Source organism: Beta vulgaris, chromosome 4 (genome assembly GCF_026745355.1).
Source record: "Beta vulgaris subsp. vulgaris cultivar EL10 chromosome 4, EL10.2, whole genome shotgun sequence".
NCBI classification, from domain to species: Eukaryota; Viridiplantae; Streptophyta; class Magnoliopsida; order Caryophyllales; family Amaranthaceae; genus Beta; species Beta vulgaris.
The window spans coordinates 44,234,936-44,259,466 of NC_079205.1; the positions used below are offsets into that span (position 1 = coordinate 44,234,936).

The following is a 24,531-nucleotide window of genomic DNA, read 5'->3' on the forward strand; positions in this document are numbered from 1 at the left end:
TTTTTCTATAAAAATACTTGTACTTTTCTTTTTAAAAAAAATGAAAAAAAATTATATAAAATGACCAAATAGCAAAGTAAAGAATTTCTTCTATAAAAAATAGAACTATATCAAATGACCAAAAAGCTTGAAACGAGTTCGAGTTCAAGTTCGAGCTTGAAACGAGTTCGAGTTCGAGCTTGAAACGAGTTCGAGTTCGAGCTTGAAACGAGTTCGAGCTCGGGTTCAAGTTCGAGTTTAGGTTTCAAGTTCGAGTTCGAGCTTGAAAATTTGAAACTCGCGAGTTTTCGAGTCGAGTCGAGTTTGAGTATGCGTTTTCAAGTTCGAGTCGAGTTTAGTCAAACTCGAGCTCGATTCGCATCATTGTCAGCCCTACTCTCAACTCACAACTCACAACTCACAACTCACAACTCACAAGTCTCCATTCACTTCAACTCCGCAACTACTCCACCAGAAAAAGAAAACAGGAAGCAAAATAAGAAAACGAGGAGGAGAATATTACATCGCTGAACTTTAGAATGATGGTAAGCTTTCTCACTGCTACAGATAATGCACCTTCATTTTTCATTATTTGATGTTGGGTTCATATGCAAATCCAATATTGTTAATTTCTTATTGGTTAACTTTGCAAATTAACCAACTAATTTGTCAGTAACTGTGATTTTCTAATTATGTTGCTTGATATTGTCTGCATTTTATTTCATATTCTTCTATGACTATCGTCTAGAATTATGAAAAGCTGATTGGTGGTGTAAAGATTTTAATGATTAGCAAGTACTGAATTATGCGTTTTTGTTAAGACAAAGATTTACCTGGTTTCTTGTTATGGATGCTCTTTCAAATCTAACCCTATAATTGTAAATTCAACACTGAAATTTCCCAAAATTGAGAAAATAAATACTATTGCATTTTGTGAGCTAATGATAATATTGGGTGATCCATCGGAGAGGAGTATATAAGATGGCTGATACCCATCAAAGTAGAAAATTTAAGCCAGATTTGTATGTTTAGTATATGTAGATCGTTTTATGTATGGAAGAATGGAGATAATTAGTGGAGTGAGAGGGAATTCTGCTTAGAGCTTAATCTTATTTTGGACTTGATCATGCTTCCTTGCACGCTACTTTTATAAAAGATTTTTGACTAGGAATCCGTAGGTGGCAATTGTGGTAAGGGATCCGCATAACCTTCGGCGAATCCTGCATAGCTTGAAGGATAATATGTTGGGGAAACCTTTCACTTGTTAATGGTTGGGTTGAGGTTTGCTCTGCATAAATAGGTGGAAATGTATGCTAAGTTTTGGCGTGAAAGCCGCCATAATGGCATTGCTCAAATGTGCTTATGTGGCTATACGGTAGATGGAGCTCAATTCTAAAATAAAAATGTGAAAGTGAATGCTTATTGCCTTGCCAATCAGATTGATCTGTATGCCTTCTTTCCAGGAACCACCCCGCCCTCATTATATTCATCCTTACTGATGGCAGTTAGCACTTGGCACAATAGTAAATTGTTGAAGTTTAATACTTCTAGTGTGATGATCTTAGTTGCTAAGTTCTGATCTCTTACATTAATTTCGCCCTTGTTTTTATTAATGGTTTCCAGCTTCCACTTTCAAACTCATAACTTGCGAAATCATCCTAAGAACATCTGCTATCATACATCCGTCAATGTAACTAGTTTTGTACCCTCTAAAGCTGCTTGTAAATTCTTTCCATGATCTCTATATCCTTCACAAACATCTAAAAGAAAAAGTGGGTTGAGAAAAGCCTTGAGAAATGGATAAAATTTAGTTTATTTTATTGTTCCATATATGCATAAGTACATGTGAGTCATCCTACATAGGAAAGAGGGAAGAAGATGAAAACTTTGTAAGTATTAGGAGTTACACTTTCCATTGCCAATAGTTTGAGGATGGAATTTTACTTGGACTTTTAAATGGTTTGACTCCCATCTTCCTTCTTGGGCACAATTGTTGTCTCGTTTGCGTAATCGGTTGCGATGATGCGGAAGTGGCTTTTAATGGATGAATGGAATGGAACTCGGTTAAATGCATGATTTTTTTTAAAAGTACATAAAAGATTTTAACCTGAATTTCGCATTCGAAGTTTAACAAGTATACCTTCAACTTAATATGACCAAACTTATCATATGCTTGGATTATGTATACTATATGGTGAATGCATAATTACTTAAAACATGAGTTATTTATCCTATTATTCATATAAATAAACGCTAACTCATATACATTATCCAACTTCAAAGGCCAACTCACTTTCTTCTCCCTTCTATCTTGTATGCACGTTGTTTTTTCTAGTTGCTATATATGTTTTCCCTTTCTCTTTTTTGGCCAATCCTGAAAAGCAACGGGCATATTGTAAAGAAAAGTTCTAACACGGCGAGTCAGTGTTACATAACGAACATCGAGGTAATAATGTCATGATTTTCATTGCGGCGTTACATAATGGCATATTCAAAATAGGTTATAAAATAAGCGTTACGTACTGGAACGGCTGAGTTTTTATTCTGTGGGTACAACCCAAGCCTAATTTTGTTATTCTCTCAAAAATCTGAGGATTTTTTCTGTGACGAGAAGTGTTTAGACTGTGCACATGTGAGTCTTCCTTGTATTGGAGAACAGGAGTTATAAAAATTGTGTCATGAGCCTAGGGAGTTGTCTCACTATCAACTGGTCCTGGGATGAAACTTTACTTAAACGTGTCAAAGATGTAACACTCCTCTTTCATGGGAGCAAGCTAAAATGATAAACCCAATATCAGTTTTCTCTGCCTTTTCTTCCTGCAATCTTGCACATTTGTGATGATGTTAAATGTTTACTGCTGTGGAAACTAATAGAATTTGCAGCAAATGATTTATTTACATGAAAGTCTATTATACACCAAAGTCACAGTGCACGTAAAAGTAGGTACAACAAAGGCAAAGTTCTAGATATCTCATTTACTTTAGAACATAAAGTCCCTAAATCCACCTTCTAGATTATATATTTTGCCTTAGTTGTACCTTGAATCCTAGGATTATTAAATTTTCTCTACATTTTCTAAAATTTTGTTGATATAGTTTGAGGAACATTTTGTATGGTTTGTAGTCATCCTTATGATAACATATATGGCTCTGTTCTTGTCAAACTAAAAAAATAGATGAAATTACTTAGTGAATACCCTAAAAATAAAGATAGATTACTTAGTCGAACATTGTATTATCCAACTGATTCCAACCATACATGCTCTTTGCAGGAAAAAGAAGCAAAAAGGGAAGCCTTTAGGAAGTACTTAGAATCAAGCGGTGTTGTTGATGCTCTAACCAAAGGTTCTTATTGCTACCTATGCATCTATGATTTACCTATATTCACTCAAAAGACGAACATACATTATGTATATATACAATTTATATACATAATACATATGTACACTTGGACGAAAACACACAAGATCCATCCAAATTGGCTAAGCTATTGATTTTCATGCATAAAAGTTTATCATGCTAAACTTCTCCTCTTACCATTTTTGTAGTTCTTGTTGCATTGTATGAGCAAAATAGCAAGCCTAGCTCCGCTGTCGAGTAAGCATCTCCAATTTCTTTGTCTTGGTTTGCTTGTTGATTATTGTCGACTTCAGGGATCATTATATATTGTACTCCTTGCCCTTTCCTGTGGGATCTACATTCACTTCGAACTTTTGACTTCCACCATAAGTTTTTATGGTAGAATAATGGTATACAATGTGGTCCTTTCCAAACTAAACATCCTATAAGCAAGGTAGTGATTGGTTCTCTTCTGATAACATGGTGCTATCAGTTTGGCACCTTGATGCCTTTTGGCAACTATTCTTTTGAATAGGAAAGAAGAATGTTGAAAATCCCACATAAATGTGCTTTACTCCTTATCAGGTTACATAAACTAAGACCAAAAATACATTTACCTGAGTGGAAGATGATGAATTTTCTGTTGGAGGAAAAACTGGCCATATCAGTCTTTTGATTTTTTGGGCTGGTTTGTGGGCTTCGGTTTGGGGGATGGGGGGGGGGGGGGGGGGGTGTAATTATTATCTGCATAACTCTGTGACAACAGGAACTTGCCTCCAACTCAATCTGCGATCTGCTGATGGATTAAGATAGAACTATAGAAGGTTGAAGCTGTTGTGATACTGAAATAAATTTCTATCCATAGACCATGCTATCATCAGGTGTTGTGTCAGGAATCTTTATTCTACATTCTGGCCAACTTCATATGAAGCATTGGTCTATCTGTTAATGCTAAAAAGCTCCATAAGCTGTTGATCACAATTTCACTTCACTTTAGATCAATTCTAATTTTTCTTTTCTTATCATTATTTTGTCACTTGCTTTTGTTGTAATAGACTCATGGGTGAATGCAACATTCACAGTATTGAAGTCTCTATCCGAAAGGATGGAGTCTGCTGTTTGAACCAAAAGTATATCGCTTGTGATAGTCCATAATTACAAATATCCTCATCCTCAATTTGCTTCTCTCTAGTGCTATTAGGGGTGAATGGCAAGATACGTATTAGATGCTCAGATTGGGTTCAAAATCTGAGTTGTGTGGGAAAGACACCTAGGTGCCAACTATATGAGCTCTCTTGGGAGCTATACGTATGTATGTCATTGGTCACCTGTTTGATTTTTTATGACAACTATGAAGTGATATAATTTCTTGTAGATGAGATTGAAACTGAGTTCTCATCCCAAGTCTCTACTATAAGTCTATAACATATGTATGAGCATATTTTTACGTACAAGCATGAACCCTAATGCCTCATAAATTTGATTTCTCAGATTCGTACAACAAAAATTGGGGGGCCCTACTGTTGCTGAATATGAGAAGCTTAAAGCTGAGATGTCTGACCTACAGGCAAAATACAATGATCTTCTTGCCACTCATCAAGAGACTTGTAAGCAGGTATTGCCCTTTCTGTAAGAAAATCTCTAATTTGCTGAATTTTTAGCTAGCTAAATATGAGGTAAGAAAGGTTCAGGGCCTACACAGAGTACAACTTGAGTTTGCTACAATTTAGCCAAATAACCTCACTCTTTCTTTAGTTATTGTAATTATATCAGCTCCACCGGCAGAATGCATGCAAGTCTTGCTAGTTCTAGATCTGTCAATCTGTCATAGTTTGCTCTGGTTCCTTCTCTTCTCCAGTTCTCAGCCTTATAAATGCTGACTCTGCTGGAAAGCAAGTATATGACTTTTTATGGCTTACATGGCAATTCATCTAATTTGGCTCACCCATCTAGTAGCATAATCTTGATGTCAACCTCTAGAGATAAATGAATTTTTCAATCTGCTCGTATACGATGCCATGCTTTTTTGCCCTCTCATTATAATTATTAGTTCATCCTAGTCTGGAGACTAATTATCATGGAGGGAAGCATTAGATGATAATGAAGATACTTTTTCTTCTTTTCTTTTCTTTTTCAAGGTAGGTGGGTGGGGTGGAGATGCATAACATGCATTACTATAGATTCTTGAAAGTATTGTCTCTAACATACTTCTTTTTTCTTTTACTTCTACCATTTGCTATTTCACAATTGTACTCTTGAAACCATACTTTTGACTGTCAATATCTTAAATTATGTACTACAGAAAATTGTAAAAACTATATACATTAAAAAATACACTGTATGAATCGAACAAAACCTATGTGATAGTGCTTTCTTATACTCTGTAAATAATTGTTCCATATTGACTTTCATGTTTTCCTTCACATAGAACTTTGATCTTTTAAGTATCTTTAACTATCTTTTAGCAGTAAAAATTGCAAACGCTTGACATTATGAAAACATAAATCAATATTACTTGAATAGCCCTTTTTATGTAATAACATTTGTTTTAAACTATTAAGTGAAAAAAAATGATCAAAGTGGGGTATGTGAATAGTGCAACAATTTGTACAGTTTGACCTTAAAAAAAAAGATTACATGAAGTAGTTTATTAGGTTTCCTTCAATTTATACTTACAACCCAACTAAAGGCCATCAGCATATAGCAGAAATTAGCTACTGATGGAGAATACTGTTCTGTCTTCTGCAGTTGGAGCAGCTCAAAAATTCTTCCACTGTGACCACTTCAGAAGAGACCATTGAAGATAATACCCATCAGGTAAGTCATGAAGGTGACAAGGAAGAACCAGTACTCTAGATTAAAACTTGGCCTAGCAAGATATTGCCGACCATACGGATTTATGTTATGGCTGATTTAGCTTATCTCTGAAATCATATGTAAAGTTATGGCTTTCTTTTTTTCTTTACTTCTCATTTATTTTGGCTAATTAATTGGGTTTTTATTCATAAAGATATACTTGAATTTCTTTATCTTTATGGAGTATATACGTTTGATCTGTAACAACAATGATGGAGTTATGTATAGATTGTGAAGTTGTGATGTAAATATACTGCTTTCATCAGGCTTTCTTTTTGAACTTTAATTATATGTTCTCTTTTCCTTGATTCGTCTAGCAAGTTTCCTACATAACTGATGGTATAAAATAATAAAAATAGTAAAGTTGAACTATTATCCTAACAGAGTTAAAGTAGAGTACGTAATAGTATAAAAAATTAAGTGTTCAGATTAAAAGAAAACTGAAGAATAGCTACTTTTTTCATAATTTAATATACAAAGTTAAAACACGATGTTTTGTACATTAAAAAGTATGCAATGCAGTGCTACTACCAGAATAGTCCGTCGTGAAACCTCCATTTTCACAATTTAGTTGTATCTGTAGTCAGAAATCAGAACAGTTAGCTACAAGTAACGGAATCAAGAAGTAAGACACAGTAGAGTAGAACATTTTATGATTGTGTTTCTGTTTAGCTGATGCATAGCAGGGAAGAATACGATGCACCTTATAGTTTTGATTTGCAAACCACTGATACAAGTATGGGTGGATTGCTGCACGGCCATGAGAACAAATGTACGAAAGAGACAAGAAATTGACAAGGCGGAAAAATTGCATGTAACTGCTTCTCCCCCATTAAAAATTGCAGGTTTGTCTACAATTCAGTTCTATTTAGTCTGTCTTCCTTAATTGAAGAAATATCATGATCTAATATTTGAGTGTGTTTGTAACGAATTTTCGGGGCTTATAATTTGCAGCTGAGTAGAATTTAGTATGAGCAAATAATGAATGAAGTCAGGTATTTCTCTAGAGTTCCCTTGAACACCACTTCAATGGAGACCAGTGTTACCTAATTCCCTAATTCCCCCGCGAATCGCGAGTTGAGAAAAGCGAATTATGGTCGGTTTTGGTTCATTTTTGGCTCATTTTGGGCGAATTGGCGAATTCAAAAAGCGAATTAGATAGCGAACTAGGTAACACTGATGGAGACACATAACCTCCCTCTTCAGGGGTAGCACGCTCTTTTCTACTAAAGTCTCTGGGGGGCGTCTAGGTGGTGCTTGACATAGTAGAGCTTCTTTTGGAGATTTAGTTTTCATCTCAGGTTAGAGAGGCTATATATTTTGTTGTGACTCTAGTCTCTAACCAACTTTGATGCATATACAGCAAAATTTACTCCATGTACAATGGTGGACAAAGTTAGATCAAGTCTATACTTCTCTTTCCTCTCCTCCTAACTAAGAGCAGCTCCAGCGGACAATAAATAAGTCCTAGCTTGCAAATATTAAAGAGTTGGAGCTACTAGCTATGTTGTTGGAATGAAAGGAAACTTGTTGCTTTGGGAAGCCAAGTAGCTCCACAAAACTACTTGTTTTGTTCACTCTTTGTAGGCTCCACTTCCACTTTTCACTTTAAGCTTTTACTTTTCATTTCATATTGGTTGTAGTTTTCCATTGGGAGAAGTAGTAGCTTGGGAATGTTGTAGTTTGAAAATCCGATGTGGCACACAAAGCTACAAGTGGTTGTAGTTTGCCATTATAGTTGTTCATAGAGCAAACATATACATGAATTTTGAGAATATAAAATAAAATTGGATATGAACAAATAATAGTTGTTATAACACTCATTAGATACTTATTCATGATTTTAATAAATATTCTCACACAAGTCACTTATGTAAACAAAATGCGCAACCAATATTAAAATATTGCAAGTATATGATACACTTAATATACCATAATATATAACTAATATGACCTATCACAATCAGGGGCGGATCTATTTGGTAGTAAAAAAAAATTAAAAAACTTGGCTGGGAAAAAAATGGAAGAAAAATAGAATATCTCTATTATATAAGGCAACACATGGGGGACACCAAAAAATAGAAAAAATAAATAAAAGGGAAAAAAAATAGAGGATAACTAACTATTTTATTTGAATGAAAAGAGGGGGGAAATAGGATATTTAAACTGAACATTAGTTTTTTGAGAAAACAAAATATTAAAATAGTTTTTCTACCCAATTAATTTATTTTCTACTTCATTTGTTGTCAAACATTATCGCACGCATTGCGTGCATGTAAGACTAGTATAAAATAAACCAGCAATGTATATTGGTATAGTAAGCGTTCGCAGTGGTTGGTTCATGGTTGATCTCCATTTTCATTTATGATTTTCCATCTCCCCAAGTTCGATTCTCGCCTAGCATAATTTTCCATCACTAGTTCTTTTTTTTCCCCCTCCTTTTTGCCTTTTCTCCCCTTTTCTCCTTTTTATCCCCTTATATTTTCCATCTTCCTCAAAGTATCAAATACACTTGTAAATTCCAAGTAGCATAAATTCTCATTACTACTATAAAAAAATAAGGAAAGTCATGGAGGGACTTGTTTAGATAGGGGCATGGTAGTTTTTTCCTCGGCTAATGACATTAGTTAACAAAAGTTAGCCCTTATTAATAAATGATTTATGATAGTTATGATGTTATCAGTTTAACTGTACTACTAACAATATAATGAAAAGTTGATATGTTGTTAAAGTTAGTAACATAATAGCACATTTTCGTACCATCAGTAGTACAAATTGCACTACTTTTTATACCAATTAAACACCATCCATGAATTAATATAAAACATTATATAATTGGTATGAATAGAGACAAATTAGCACCAAATAACCCATTTCCAATAGCCCAAACTTTCAAGTACAATTGAAAAAATTAAATAGTCACGGGAAATATTTTCCTATACCAATCATGCCATATTTTTTTAAAAAAAAGGTTATAAGTGTTTAACGTGAATTATGTTTCAGTATCATAACCGCTATTTGGTACTCTCTCCGTCCCATAATATAGTGCTTCTTTCTTTTTTACACGGTCTCCAAGACGTAACTTTGTCCTTTAATATCTTCAATTCTGTATTAATAAAAAGTTGATATTATGAAACTACACATTGAGTCAAATCTAACAAGATCACACATGAATATGTTTTTTTATATATACAAATGAGAATATTCGGTCAAAATTTTTAAAGTTTGATCCACCAAAAATGAAGTAAGCACTATATTATAGGACGGAGGGAGTAGCTTTTTATGCTAATCCTGATTAAGAATCCTGGCTCCATCCTGATCACAACTAGAAGAGAAAATTGCAAATGTAGCTAAGTTAGATTGTATGGGATCCAACTTATGAATTTATAAAATTATATGTTCTCCATAATCATAAAATGGATCCATTATACAATTTGACATAATTAGATGAGTAATTATGTATATCCTATTAGATTTTGGGCAATATATAAGTGTCTCATTTTATAAGGTCAAATTCCACTAAGCCAAATACATAACCTCTAAACCCTGCTTCAAATTGATTATTCTATTCCAAATGAATTAATAGTCTTGAATGAAAATTATTAATAATTTCCTTAACATGAATTCTTGGATGTAACTGTTCCACCATAATTTATGGTGTAACAACGTAATTTATGGTGTAACAACGTACAAATTACCGATTCTTTTGTTAAAAAAAAAAATACTCAAATCACATGAAATAAATGATAAAATAATATTAGATTTATATCATTACTTGTATAATTTATGACATTCATGCTAATATTTATGTCATTATGCATGTTACACACAATAAGTTATGTTGTGACATGTTACACTTAAGATGCACTCTTTTATAAAAATAAAAAAAGAAAATTTTACAAATCATATCGATCCAAAAGTCCTTAATTGGGAGGCAAATTTCTTATTATAAGACCTAATTCAAAAGGAAAAATGATATCACTAATTAGAGTTATTACCTCAATTCAAATAAATCTTTTATTTTAAGTCCTTATCAAAAAGCTAATCAGTATCACTAATTGGTGTGATACCTCAACCCAAATAGTTCGGTTTAATTATATTTTGATCTATTCTTTTTCCATACCTAGTAGAATTTGTCATTTAGGATCAGACACTTATCGAATTATTCATGAGTGAATTTCAGTCGTGCAATCATTAGTACATAATGCAAATTTAATGAAATTAATTGGTCCTCTTTAATAAAATTAATTGAATGTGTATGGTGTGTAAATTGCATGTTAACTTTTTTTTAAATAATTATGATTACTTAAAAATAGAAAGTAATACATCAATAAGATCCAATTTTTTAGAACATAAGAGGAGACGAGTTTCATACGTTCGGCCCTCTTAACCTAAACACGACCCCTATTTCATGCTACAAAAGACTAGTTTTCTAAAAGGCCTTATAGTAGTATATATGAATTGTGAAGTCATTAATATTTTAAATGATTTTTTCTTAAATTTGATTTTAAAATAATTTATTAAATACATCTCTCCCTATTCATATAAATTAAAAGGCTGGCTACTTCAAGTTTTCTACAAAAAATCATAGCATAATAAAGGACTTATGTGGGATTGACCGTTAATAATTAAGACAGTAAAAAATCGGGTACCATAATTAAATGTTTGTGTAAAGGTGTTTGGTAAGTAGTTGATAGATAATTGTTACTTCATTGTGTAAAATGATTAACAAGGACATGGACATAATTTCCACTCTTGTACTTCTTGTTGTTTACAAAATAAATCTGTTTGGTGAATATATATGGGGAATAAGACGCATGCATACTAATCATAGATATTAATTTGAACCACATCTATATAATTCAATATTAATCATTATTTTAGATTTTTAAACTATTCAAATTTATGAGTTGATAATTTGCATATATATTAATAAAGGCATGAGCATAATTTATTATTATACCTTTTATTGTTTATAAAATAAATATTTTTAGTGAATATGTATTGAAAATATAACATACTAATATATAACAATTTAAACCACATCTATATAATCCAATATGTGTGTGCGCTTTATTATTCATTAATGGCATCTCTCTTATGTTTCTAGATTCCACCATAGCATCAGTTTTCTCCATCCCGAATTTACATATCAAAATTTGGGCTTCCCTATAACAATTAGTCCAAGTAAGATTGTTCACCTGCCTCCAAGTTCTTTATTTTTTTTTTATGAGGAGAGAAAGCTAGGAGGTGCCTACAACAAGAGATACCCCCTAAAACATCCCGAAGGATGGTTACAAGGTACAACGTACAAACAGCAAGGTAAACGAGAAGAAGAGAAAGGAGCACAAAGGAACACTTGTGGAAGCTCCGCCGCGGCTAACACCTTCACCCCTGGTCCAATAGTTAAACGCGTCACGCGGGGCGAGACAAACACCACAAAAGTTGAGATAGCTCCAAAACCTTCACAAAGTGACCACCATACCTTGAATCGTCGCCAACCACGGAGATAGGCGACGTGAAAACTCACGAACCACCACGAACGAACTGAACCCACACCGCGAACAACCATTCCCAAATTGACTGATTTTAGAAATGGCGAAAGCAAATTAAGAGGCTAGAGAACCAAGAGTCCGACTAAGGACAAGAATAATTGGTCTAGTAGACAAAGCTAAGCCATAACAATGACTAGATCTAGGAGGAAGAGAAGAAAGAGGAGGCTAGGGTTTCAAATTCTAAAGAAATTGATTTGGGGGTTAGGGTTTTCTTTTGGGGAGCTAAGGGGTTTTTTCGAGAGAGAAGGCAGAGCCTCTCTCTCTAGAAAAAACTTTTTTTATTTATTTTGCTCTATTAGCAAAATCAATATTGTCACTGTTTTTCTTTGGTTCCATCTAAATCCAAATTTATTTTTTAAATAAAAAATAAAACAAAAAAAGCATAACAGAGAATAACCCAAATAGAGTTTATAAGATATAATAATATTCACTTGGTTTCTTTTTTCTCCTGATTATTTGGGTATATTCACCATTGAAGGATAAAATAAGCAAAGATATGAGCAAAAAAAAATCAAAGATTGAAAGTCAAGACGGATGCAAGATTAATAAAAAATTACAAGAATAAGAAAATTCAGATAAAGAAAAATAAGAACTCGTGATAGGTTTACGACCTTGGTAAGGATAGCAATTTTATAAATCTTTAGGACATAAATGTAATTTCTCCAATCGATCATTAAACTGCTAATATAAAAAAAAGCTCCTCCCCATCCAATGGATATTTGAAGTGGAACGTCGATGCATCTCTGAATCCACTACTCCTCAAATCTGCCATTGGAGGAGTGCTAAGAGATCAGTTTGGACATTTCATTTGTGTGTTTTCCAGCCTCATTCCATGTGTGAAAATCAATCACACGGAGGTTTTAGCAATCCATCGAGCCTTAAAGTTATTCCTTGCTCATCCTCACTTGTGGAATAATAATTTGATAGTGGAATCTGATTCCAAGAATGTAGTGAACTGGTGTACAGGTGCCTCTAAAGGACCATGAAACCTCACCTTCATCATCAATTTCATCTGCAATGCTTTATCAAGTGACAAGGGCATTCACATTATCCATAAAAGACGTGAATCAAATATTGTGGCAGACATTATGGCCAAGCAAGGACTTCAGCGAAGCGATGATTTCATAGCCTGGATGTAGATTCATCCCCTTTCTTCATGCCACCACGCTAATTCAGTCGACCTTTGTGTAGTTTGAATTAATATGGTTGACTTTATGTATTTCATCTTCTTAGTAGTCAGTCCTTAATAGAGGCATTATCCGCTGCATGTAGCAGAATGTAACCAACAATTGGCAATTGGTGGTTATGGAATAAATGAAAACAAAATTATGAAAAAAAAGCTCCTCCCCCAATTTTTTTCAAAAATAGCTTTTCGGATCCAAAAAGCTATTTCAAACCTCTTTTTATCAAACACCCATATTTCAAACTTCTTTTTACCAAACACCCATATCAAATCCTTTAATATGAGCTCAGATCTCTAATTTTACCCCTAACCTATATGTATTTGATGAAAATTTCGAAAAACATTTTCTAGAGAGAGGGGCTTCCCCTTCTCTCTCGAAACTCTAGCCGCAATTCAATTTCTTCTAAAATTGAAACCCTAGCCCCAATTTAATTTCTTCTGAAATTGAATCCCTAGCCTCCTCCCTCTTCTCATCCTTCTTGTTCTATCCACTTCCATTGCTTATCTTGTCTTCTACTCCTCTAGCCTATCCTTTACGGTAGGTAAATTTTCGAATGTTCCCCTTCTTGGCGCATCGCAGTGGGTCGAGGGGTTTCGCTTCGCTGATGTTCGTGTTCACGGTAGATCGTGTTCGCATCGCTGGTGGTCGTTCGCGGTGGGTCATGGGTGTTCGCATCGCTGGTGTTCATTCCCGGTGGGTCATGTTCGCGATGGTTGGTGATGTTTGCGACGGCTCTGCCGAATGATAGCTTTTATGTAGTCCTTATTTTTTTGGATTTATTTTTCTTTTCTAGTTTATATTTTATGTTTTTAGTTAGTTCTTGTTTTTTAGTTTGTTAGATTAGTGGTTAGATTGTTGTGGTCTCAAGTAATTACGGTTGTCTTGAGAAGATTTGGGAGCTTATTCATTTTCGTTGGTGTTTGTCTTTCCCTCTGTGAAAGATTTTAAGAAATTGTCTTTAGTTGGTCACGGGGAGATAGTGTGTTGCCGCGACAGAGCATCTACTCGTATTTCTTTGTGCGCTAATTTCTTCTATATATTTTTATACTTGAAGCTTGTTGTAACCATCCTTATGCATGGGTGCTTTAGGTGGTATCTCTTGTGTAAACATCTCCTAGTTTTCTTTTCCTGATAAAAAAACTGTCTCAAACCTCTCTTTATCAAATAGGACCATTGTTTCTTTTGATTTGGATTTTATTCGTCTTGTAATATATGAAGTTCTTCAATATTATTAAGAGGAAAAAAGAACATCACTTTTCATATATGTGGTGCACTTTGAGAATTTAACATAATCTGAACTTTCGTTTATAATACAATAATGGTGATCATTCAACTTAAGCTGACTTTATTTTATAACAATGGTGATCATTCAACTTAAGCTGACTTTATTTTATAACACCTTTATGACTATATAACGAAATTTTCACATATTTTTGTTTAGCTCTAAGCATAGATCATATGACAAAGATTTTGGGGAAAGGGTATTTAAGTGGGGTTTATTTATTTTGAATGTTGTTTCTTCTGTGTTGTTCCTGCTATTAGCAAAACTGCTTGTGGTTCAGCTTATATTGATGAGTCTTTAAATTTATGGCATGGTAGATTAGGGCATGTGAATGTTACTTCTATTAAGAGAATAAGGAGCTTAGATTTAATTCCCAATCTGTTCTCAACAGAGTTTTCTAAGTGTCCAGTTTGTGTTGAAGCAAAATTTACTAAGAAACCTTGCAAAACCGTGACTCAAAGGACCACACAACTTCTAGAATTGGTTCATACAGACTTAGCTGATTTTCATAACACTAGAAGTAGAGAAGGAAAATTTTGGTATATTTCCTTTGTTGATGATTACTCGAGGTTCACTAAGTTATACCTTCTTAAAGCCAAAAATGAGGCAGGGGAAGCTTTTATAAAGTATAAGGCCGAGGTAGAAAACCAACTTGATAGGAAAATCAAGAGGGTTAAGTCTAATAAGGGTAGAGAGTATGAGAACTTCACTTTGAATGACCATTGTGAGAAATTGGGTATCTTTCATGAACTTAGTGCTCCTTATGTACCTCAACAAAATGGTATAGCTGAACGGAAAAATAGGTCCTTGAAAAATATGATGAATGTTATGCTTGTAACTTCTGGGTTGCCTGATGAAATGTAGGGGGAAGCAGTTCTTTCAGCTTGTCATGTTCTTAACCGAGTACCTCACAAAAAGTTAGATAAGACCCCTTATGAAATATGGAAGGGTTATCCTCCGAACTTGAGTTTCCTTAGAGTGTGGGGGTGTCTAGCTAAAGTTGGGTTGCCTGACTATAAGAAGTCAAACATTGGATCCAAGACTTTTGATGCTGTGTTTATTGGCTATGCTCATGTTGCTTATAGATTCATGACTTTGAGTGATATACAGAGATGCTGAGTTTTTTGAACATGTTTTTCCTTTGAAAAAGGGTGATATTGCATCTGTGCCTTCTTGTTCTTCTCCTGCTGTTGATTTATCAGCTTGTTCTACGAATGATGTTGTTCTACCTACTAGTGATATTCTTGCTGATTTGACTTTGAGTAGTACTTCAGTTGACATGCATGCTAGTAGTTCTTCTGTTGTAGAAGAGCCTAGGAGATGTAAAAGACCTAGAGTAGCAAAAGACTTTGGTTCTGATTTTGTTACTGCTTTTCTGTCTAAAAGTTCTTGTGTTGACTTGTTGAGTGATGAACTAGTTTTTATTTTCATGATAGAAGAGGATCCAAATACCTTTGAAGAGGCAATGAGATTTGTGGATGCTAGTTTTTGGAAAGAGGCCATCAAGAGTGAGTTAGATTCTATAGTGTCTAACTCTACTTGGGAGTTAACTGACTTACCTAAGGGATCAAAGACCATAGATAGTAAATGGATCTTTAAAAATAAATTGAGACCTGATGGGACTATTGAGAGGTTTAAAGCTAGGCTTGTCATTAGGGGCTTCACTCAGAGGAAAGACTAGATTAATTTAACACTTATCTCTTGTGACTAAGACCATTAGGACCCTACTAGCTCTTGTTGCTATTCATGACTTAGTTATACATCAGATGGGTATTAAGACTGCTTTCCTAAATGGTGACTTAGAGGAGGAGATTTACATGTCTCAACCTGAGGGTTTCGTGGTACAAGGTCAAGAAGATAAAGTGTGTAAGTTAAGGAAGTCCTTATATGGTCTCAAACAAGCACCAAAACAATGGTATGAAAAATTTGATAGTACTGTTGTGTCAAATGGCTTCATTGTCAACAACTCTACTCTTCCTGTGTGTATTCCAAATTGATAGAATCATATTGTGTTCTTATATGTCTTTATATGGATGACATGCTGATTTTTGGTAACAACTTAAAGGTGGTTAATGATACTAAATTTTTCTTGTCATCAAAGTTTGAGATGAAAGATTTGGGAGAAGCTGATGTGATTTTAGGAGTAAGACTTAAGAAATCTCCGGTCGCATTTCCCTTAGTCAGTCTCATTATGTGGAAAAGGTGCTTAAAAAGTTTAATTCCTTTGATGTTGTTCCGTGAGTTCTCCTATGATTCTAGTATTCATTTGACCAAGAACTTAGGTGAAAGTGTCTCTCAAAGTGAATATGCGAAAATCATAGGTAGTTTGATGTACCTCATGAACTGTACTCGACCTGACATAGCTTATGCAGTGAATAGACTTAGTAGATATACCAATAACCCTAGTAATGAATACTAGAGTGCTCTTCATCGTCTTCTCATATACCTAAAAGGAACTGTTGATTTTTATCTACATTACTCTAAATTTCCTGCTGTTGTTGAAGGATTTTGTGATGCAAATTGGGTATCTGGTAATGATGAGATCAGTTCAACTAGTGGCAATGTGTTTACCCTTAGTGGTGGAGCTATATCGTGGAAGTCTTCAAAGCAGACTTGTATAGCACGTTCCACCATGGAGTCTGAGTTCATTGCCCTCGAGTTGGCAGGGCAAGAAGCTGAATGGTTGAGAAATCTGTTGTCTGATGTTCCCTTATGGGGGAGAAGGGTCACCTGTCTCTCTTCATTGTGATTCTCAATAGCCATTGGTGTTGCTAAGAACAGTGTCTACAATAGTAAGAAGAGACACATACGGATCAGACATGAAGTCGTCAAACAACTCCTGAAAAATGGGGTAATTTCTTTGGACTATGTGAGGTCCGAAAGAAATCTTGCAGACCCTTTTACTAAGGGGTTATCTACAAGAGTTGTCCTAGAGTCGTTGAGGGGGATGGGGCTAAAGCCCATTAGTTGAGATTTTAAGGTGGATACCCGTTTGAGGTCAAACGAAGCCGTAAAATCTTAACTTGCACTACATCTCTCATCCCTATGACACATGGTAGTGCTTTTTAATCCATAGCCTTTTTGGTGGTGCTACTGAGACGCACTTGATGGCTTTACATTGAGAGGTTGCGCTTTTGCTCTTAATAGTTCCATATCCTTCGGGGTCGTGTTATTGAGAAACACTTGATGGACTACCTACGTAAGTGTGGAGGTTAAGCCGCCTTCTATGAAAGACTGGGATGTCTTTTTAGAGTACTATTAGTCCCAAGGAATGCGCATGGCTATAAAGCACTTGTGATGTATCACGGAGACTACACGATCTTAAGGTAGGTATGTGTTGTGGGGGTCTCAACGGAACTCTAGTGAGTTCAAGAGAAATTCACTCACTAGATAATAAGTTGTTGCCTCATTTCACTATGCATCAATTCGAATCGAAAGATATTGATGCTTAAGTACTTTCCTTTCCTTATCCAGGAATTTCTTTTGCTTTTTAGAGCCTTTGTGGGGGATTGTCGGGATTAAGGCTTGAAAAGCCTTAACTTCTTTTATTATAATGTCCCACATTGCTTGTGGGAGGAAATACTTCCTTGTTTTTATATTCCCTCCCTCCTTCCTATTATTGAGTTGGTACTTAAGATGCTTTTGTGGTTGGATGTCATGTTTGGTTTGGGCTTGCTATCACGCGCGCCGCCCGCCCATACCTGGCCAGGGCCATGGGCCATGGGCTTTGGGCTTTGGGGAATTATCTTAACATAACTAACTTTTTGGACCCTGTGACTGATGAAGATTTGTAACGGTTTGACCGTTACAGGATTAATGGCAATCCCATAATATCCTCCCTATTTACTGTCTTTCGTTTTTTGGCCTGATTTTCTCCTATAAATTCAGTGCTTCCTGATCAGTTCAAGACACACACAAAAAAATCATTATCTTCTCCTCCTTCTCTTCGCTCTCTTTCCTGGGTTCGTGCTATCCAAGTCTATACTGCTAGTGGTGGCAGTGTTAGGCTGTTCTGTTAACCTTGGGGAGCTTTCCGGCCAGATCGATTACCACCATTGTCTGGCCGTAACTGTTTTCAAGTCGGTGGTCTCCTACCACGGCACAACCTAGAAATCAGTGTTTATTTGCCATTACGTTTCTCAGTTTCTAACAATCATCATTCAGCTTGATTTAGTTAACTTCATGGAGTTAAGTTCAATTCAATTGAGTATTATAACAAAACTTTAACATATATGTGGAATTAAATTTTGTTGAGTTGATATCCTTAAACTATAAACATCTGTTAAATTGAATCCTGGCATATTTCATATCTCTATTATATAAGGGAAGGGGGAGCAATGGTGTCCTCTTTTGAAACACCTATTTTACCCCCCTTCCCTTTCTAATTTACAAAAGGAATGTCAATTCAAATCAGCACTAAAAGAAAGCTACCGAAAATTAATTTACAACACTCACTCACAAATCACTTAAAAGAAGTAACTTTACAAATCACTCATACAATTGAGAAAATCACGCAAATCACTCAAATAATCAGGAAACTTTATTAAAACATAAAATTAACATACAAACTAAAACTAATAACCTAGAACGTCAATACATACAAAGACATTTACAAAAATTTACTTACAAATCACTATTCTCAAGAACCATTCACAATTACATACTTACAAAAGTTACCTATAAACACAAATCTGAGAAAAACATAAGATTTTGATGGCGATATCACACATTCATCCATCGGCAATTTGCGAACTTCCAAAAAGGTACATAATTCTTTTAACCTTCAAAATTATTTCACATTAGTTGAAATAATAGCAACTTAGTCGACTGTTATGTAGTTAAAAAATGGAGATGACAGTAATGAGTTCAAAAGGACTTTTATACAATCAAACTTAAATTTAATTCATTTTCATATAAAAAAAATTTAGTTTTTTCTAAAAAAATGCCAATATTAAATTTTTTGCAAAAAATCCATGTTCAAAAATAAATTTTGAAAAACAAAACAATATCAAAATTTTTGCGAACAACTTTTGCAAAAATCCATTTAAAAAAAACTACATTAATTTGCGAAAAGTAACGATTTTTATTTTTCTGAAAAAAATTCCAATATCAAATTGTGTATGAAAAATTTTAAATTTCGTTACAAATATAATTGAAGCTCAATGTGTTAAAATTTAGAAAAGGACAAAATTAAAATGATGACAATTTTAAATTTCAATGTGTGAAAACATAATTTAGAAGTTAGACAAGGAAAAAAAAAACTGAAATTAGTTTATACTTTCCGGTTACAATTTTGGGATCATGGAGAAATTACTAAAATATATGATTTAAGAAATTACCTTTCTTTGTTAGAAAATCGACCCAATTAGATCTACTGCTGCTTAAGACTTGAAGTGCCTGATTTTTTATGTTGTTCTTTGATGTTGATTTGAAAATCTATTGTTGCATGTATTTCTTTGATGTTGTTCGCAAATTAAACACAGTTGAAATATGTATACGGAGTATTTAGTGTTAATATTTAGAAAAGGAGATTAGGTTTTTTTTTCATCTTTTTGATTTTATGGGAATTTTAGGAGAGATAAGTAATGAAAGTTTAAATTTGGTGTACATGGGTAAAAGTTGATTTGGGAATTGAAACTTAATGTTGAAGATGAAAGGTGAAAATTGGAGTAAATGTCTCTTGAAGATGAAGACCAGAAGGGAGAAAAATGGAAGAGTGTGGAGAGAGAGAAAGCCACGCATGAATCATGGTATTAGGTGGGTGGTTGGCTAAATGTTGTTCCACGCATTGCTTATTAGATGGGGAGGGGTGCATCAAAATTTTCTTTGAACAAGTAAGCCTGATTAGATAAGTGTGAAGTGAATGCAACTCTAATTTCACTAGCAAACTTGGTGTTCAACAAGGAAGGAAATTCATCTATTATGAGACCAGTGCTTATGAGAGTTTTAGCGATGTAGTTTAGAAGGGGTATTAAAAATATCATCGCACGCATCGCGTGCATAAAAAGCTAGTTCTAAAAAACTGTAAGCTTTAAGAAACATTTTATTAACTGTAAGTCCATAGCCACAAAACATTAACGTGCGACGTTCACATCACAACTCACAAGGCACTAGTACTGAAAAAAAGAAAAATATCTCTGTTACTTTCCCCTCAAATTTCCAATCTTGCTTCAGCAATCTCTTGAGATTTTTGCTCCAGTTGATGCTCTTATGACTGAAACCAAATTAACATTGGACCACAATGAGATAGTGAGTGAGCAGGAGATCAATGGAAGACTTAGTCCTATAGTTGGCTGTTGGCTGAATTAATGTCTTAATCATAAGGACTATAATTTGCGTGGTGATGGTGTTAAATTCAGGGTACTGTTATAAAGTTACGTGGCAGTGATGCCAAACAATGGACTGGTAGACTGGTAGTGATCGACATGGTATACTTTTACGAAAGATACGAGGGAGAGAGGAGATTGTTATCAATTTAAATTGTTTTAGTATTAACTTATCAAAGAAGATCCCAATATTTTTATTAAATAGAACTATCAAGCATTCGTTTTATTCTCATTAAAAAAAACATTTGTTTTATTTGACTTGTCACCCTCTTCGAAACAAATGCTTAACTAAATACTAAGACAATTAGTATTTCAAAAACAAAAAAAAAACATATTGACATGGAACCAACAAAGTTTCACTTATACTATTGTTTCACATATAAATTCCTTTTTAATTAATTTATCATAATTTTTTGGAAAAATTTACGAGGATCTAACTATTACCCTTCTTTTTTTTATAAGTCCCAACTATGGATTATTTCCTATAGATCCCAAGTTTACCACCTTGTGGTTTTTATAGCTTCTGATTTACTTATAACCGATGTAAAAGGTAAGATTTTTAAATGTTGGTCCCAATTAGAGGTGGGCATGGGACGGGCCAACACGCGGGCCGGCCCATCGTCCGCTACGTGGGCAGCGGGCCGGTCGCGGTCAAGAAGTTTTATTTCAGGCCCGCACCGGCACGAGCCCGCATGGGTCCGCCCGCGGGCCAAACGCTCTTTTCCTTTGTTTTTTAGCCTAAAACTGTCAAAAATACAAAAAAACAACATAAAATACGGGCCAGCCGCAGTAGGCACGAACCCGGCCCGCGGGCCTGGGCCATGGACAAAATTTGGAAATTTCAAGACCGACCCGGCACGGCCCCCATTTCCCCAAGCCCGCGGACCCGGCCCATGCCAGGTCTAGTCCCAATATATAGGTCTATGTCACTTGTTAGAAGTGTTCGAAGATGGTAAACATTTAAAAATCTAACTTTCTAAACCGATTATAAGTAACTCAGGATCTATAAAAATCACAATATAGTAAACTTGAAATCTGCAGGTAATAATCTATAATTGGGACTTATAAATGAAAATGGGTAATAGTTGGCCCCCCTCTTGTAAACTTTTCCTAATTTTTTTAATATACATAGTTTGTACTTTAAAAGTATTCATATATACTCCCTCCAGTCTTTATTAGTTTACCCCTTTCTTTTGCATAGAGTTTTAGAAGAAATAATGTTGTGGGTCATAGAAAGAAAGAGAAACTATAATTTTATATTAAATTTGAATGTACGTGATGAAAAAATAGTGATCCAATTCCAAAAATAGAAACAAAAAAAGGGGTAAACTAATAAGGGACATTCAAAAAGGAATAGGGGTAAACTAATAAAGACCGAAGGGAGTATCTCACTTTGACCATCCTTTGTAATTAATACATGAGGAAATTATAAATATTCAATTACTTTTTAATCTGCACACTTGTCTTTTTGGTTATTTTTTTTTAATCTACACGTTGTTACCTTTTTTATTCTTGGTAATATGTCTCATACTTTAACACACTGTTTAGTTTCCCTCTTACTTTGAAGTTTCTTTCTCCGCCTTTCAATTTCTCTCTCATACTTCTAGACTTCCTCCTTAATTCTTTCCCAGATTGAAGTGAGTAGATTTAAAAGAAAACAGAGTGTGCGAGTATGAGCTTTTACAACTCATCCACGTGTATAATTGCAAGTAGCAACTCTGTTAGGATAGATTTAGGAGTATTTCTTGAATCTATCTATTTAAAAGTTTTAACTAGACATATCTAGAAGTGTTTAGTTAGAGATCATACTTCCTCCGTTCTTTCCTATTGCAACAATGAGATTTTTACACTATTCATTCACCACCTTTTCACTATCTCTTGTGATTTTTACATAATGAAAAAATATAGTCATATGAAATCTTGTTAGATTCGTCTCGATTTATCGTTCCAAAATATCAAATTTGTATAATTTTTACTAAAATGTAATTAAAGATATTAATAGTTAAAGTTATGAATTGACAAGCGTCAGAACACTATTGTTGTATTAGAAAAAGAACGGAGGTAGTATTTCTTAGTATTATGTTTAGTTTAGGATATGTTTTCTTAATTCTACCTCAATTTTATTAGTTTATTTACAATTTTATATGTTTGTTAATAAAGATATAAGTAGTCAAAATTCTTTATTAGCAAATTTAAAATTAAAACCTTGTATATCAAAAAGAAGTACTTTTAAGATAAGATGAAGCTAAGGTTTCTTGTAAATGGGATAAATATAGGAATCCCATATTGCAAGAGGCAAATTAACCTTTGTACCTCTATTCCTCTAAGGGCTTGTTCTCTTCGGCATAAAACAGTTGAACTGAACTGAATTGAACTTATTGAAGCTGAACTGAACTAAACTGAACTGAACTTATTAGAGCTGAACTGATCTGAACTGAACTGAACTGAAAATAAACTGGGGAGAACAAGCCCTAAGTCTCTTTAAAAAAAAATAAAAGACCTCTAAATAGCTAACTAACTAGGTCAGCCGTATCCCCTCAAAAAAAAAAAAAAAAACCTAGGTGAGCCGTAACTTCTAGTAGTTCAAGTTAGATACTTCATAAACTTTAACTCAAATTAAGACACATAGTATAATACTTCATTGATTTTATAGTACTAATTTGCAATAGATTTATGCACTATCAACAATCAAAATGTAAAGATTGTTACTTTTAATTTCATTAATACTTAAGGAAAATAATGGAGAAAATTGCGTTTGACAAAATAATGGTTGCAAGTATGAAAGAAAATAATAGTCAAAAGCAGCTAATGAGAATTGAGATGATTCTCGAAGTTAAGAACATTCCACTCCACCAAAGGAAAAGTTGCATTGAATCACATGATGACATGAAACCTGGATAAATTACAACTCTGCAAAGTTCAAACTGTACAAAAGACACATATTACTTGGTCATCATCACATAAATTATTAACCATTTATATGAATCTCAAATAAAGTTGCATTACATTACATGAAAACTCGATAAATTACAATTCCCAACTCCGCAAACTGTACAAAATTCGGCGAAAAAAAAAGAAAGATCGTCAGTAAATGAAAACAGAGGGTATAATATAAAAAACCGGAGCCATCCAATCCTCGTCATGTCATTAATATGTTTTATGTTTGCTCGCGGTAATTGAATTAGTGAAGAGAAGGAGCGGAAGCATGATGAGGTGGTGGAGGAAGGAGAGAGGGATTGAGAGGGAGAGATGCAAAAGGTAAATGTCTAAGGATTAGAAATCGTATCCGACGTGGTAACGGCACTTCATTAAAGAGGTGTTCCAATACTCGAGTTAGCACCATCGTATACTCCTCTAACATCTCTGCGACGACTGAAACAAGCATCATCGTAATTCGTAAATGATATTTGAATAAATGTGACACTACTATGTATTGCGTGTATTTTTGTAAAGTGTGTTATTGAGTTGTGAGGATTAATTATTAAGATGAAGCAAGGGTCTTATATGAATATGAATAACAAGGAAGAATTGTTTGCGGCCCCAGGTTTGATGATGAGATGAGACTTTAGACTTTGAGAGTTGATGGTATATAAGTTAATAGAAGATTCTGGGGGCATTTTAATGAATAAATTTCTCATTGATTGATTATGGGTGAAAAAGTGATAGGAGACGTGGGGGCTCACAAACTCACGTGGAATCTGCCCCAACTTGCTATTTTTTACTAATTCTTAATACACTCTTCCCATAATCCCATCTTTAGACTTATCTACTTTCGTCTGTGGGCGTGTCGCCTTTTTAATACTACTACCGGAGGAATTTCGATTTTATCCAACATACAATTGTACTGAGAGGATTTTGAATATGGATAGATCTGGTAAAGTTGGTCCAGATCCGAATAACCGATTTGTGGTACAATTTGGGTTCGAACCAGACGATCCGAATCTGAAATGGTCCGATCCGGTCCGAATCCGATCCGAAATAATCTTGATCCGAAACTCATCCGAAACCCG

General features: G+C 34.4%; 1 protein-coding gene and 1 long non-coding RNA gene across 2 annotated transcripts; one reads left to right on the forward strand and one right to left on the reverse strand.

Annotated features, from left to right (window-relative positions):
• The first annotated feature begins 383 nt into the window (after positions 1 to 383).
• LOC104907547 (uncharacterized) lies at positions 384 to 6,482 on the forward strand. Its single transcript, XM_048643185.2, has 5 exons — positions 384 to 524; positions 3,252 to 3,324; positions 3,528 to 3,576; positions 4,810 to 4,933; positions 6,067 to 6,482. Exons 1-5 carry the CDS (start codon positions 519 to 521, stop codon positions 6,172 to 6,174), a joined length of 360 nt encoding a protein of 119 aa, XP_048499142.1. The 5' UTR covers positions 384 to 518; the 3' UTR covers positions 6,175 to 6,482.
• Positions 6,483 to 18,717: 12,235 nt separating this feature from the next.
• On the reverse strand, positions 18,718 to 20,817 carry LOC130591273 (uncharacterized). Its single transcript, XR_008969075.1, has 2 exons — positions 19,535 to 20,817; positions 18,718 to 18,976 (listed from the first exon to the last, which is right to left on the reverse strand). It is a non-coding gene; the product is annotated as an uncharacterized LOC130591273 (long non-coding RNA).
• Positions 20,818 to 24,531: the final 3,714 nt, after the last annotated feature.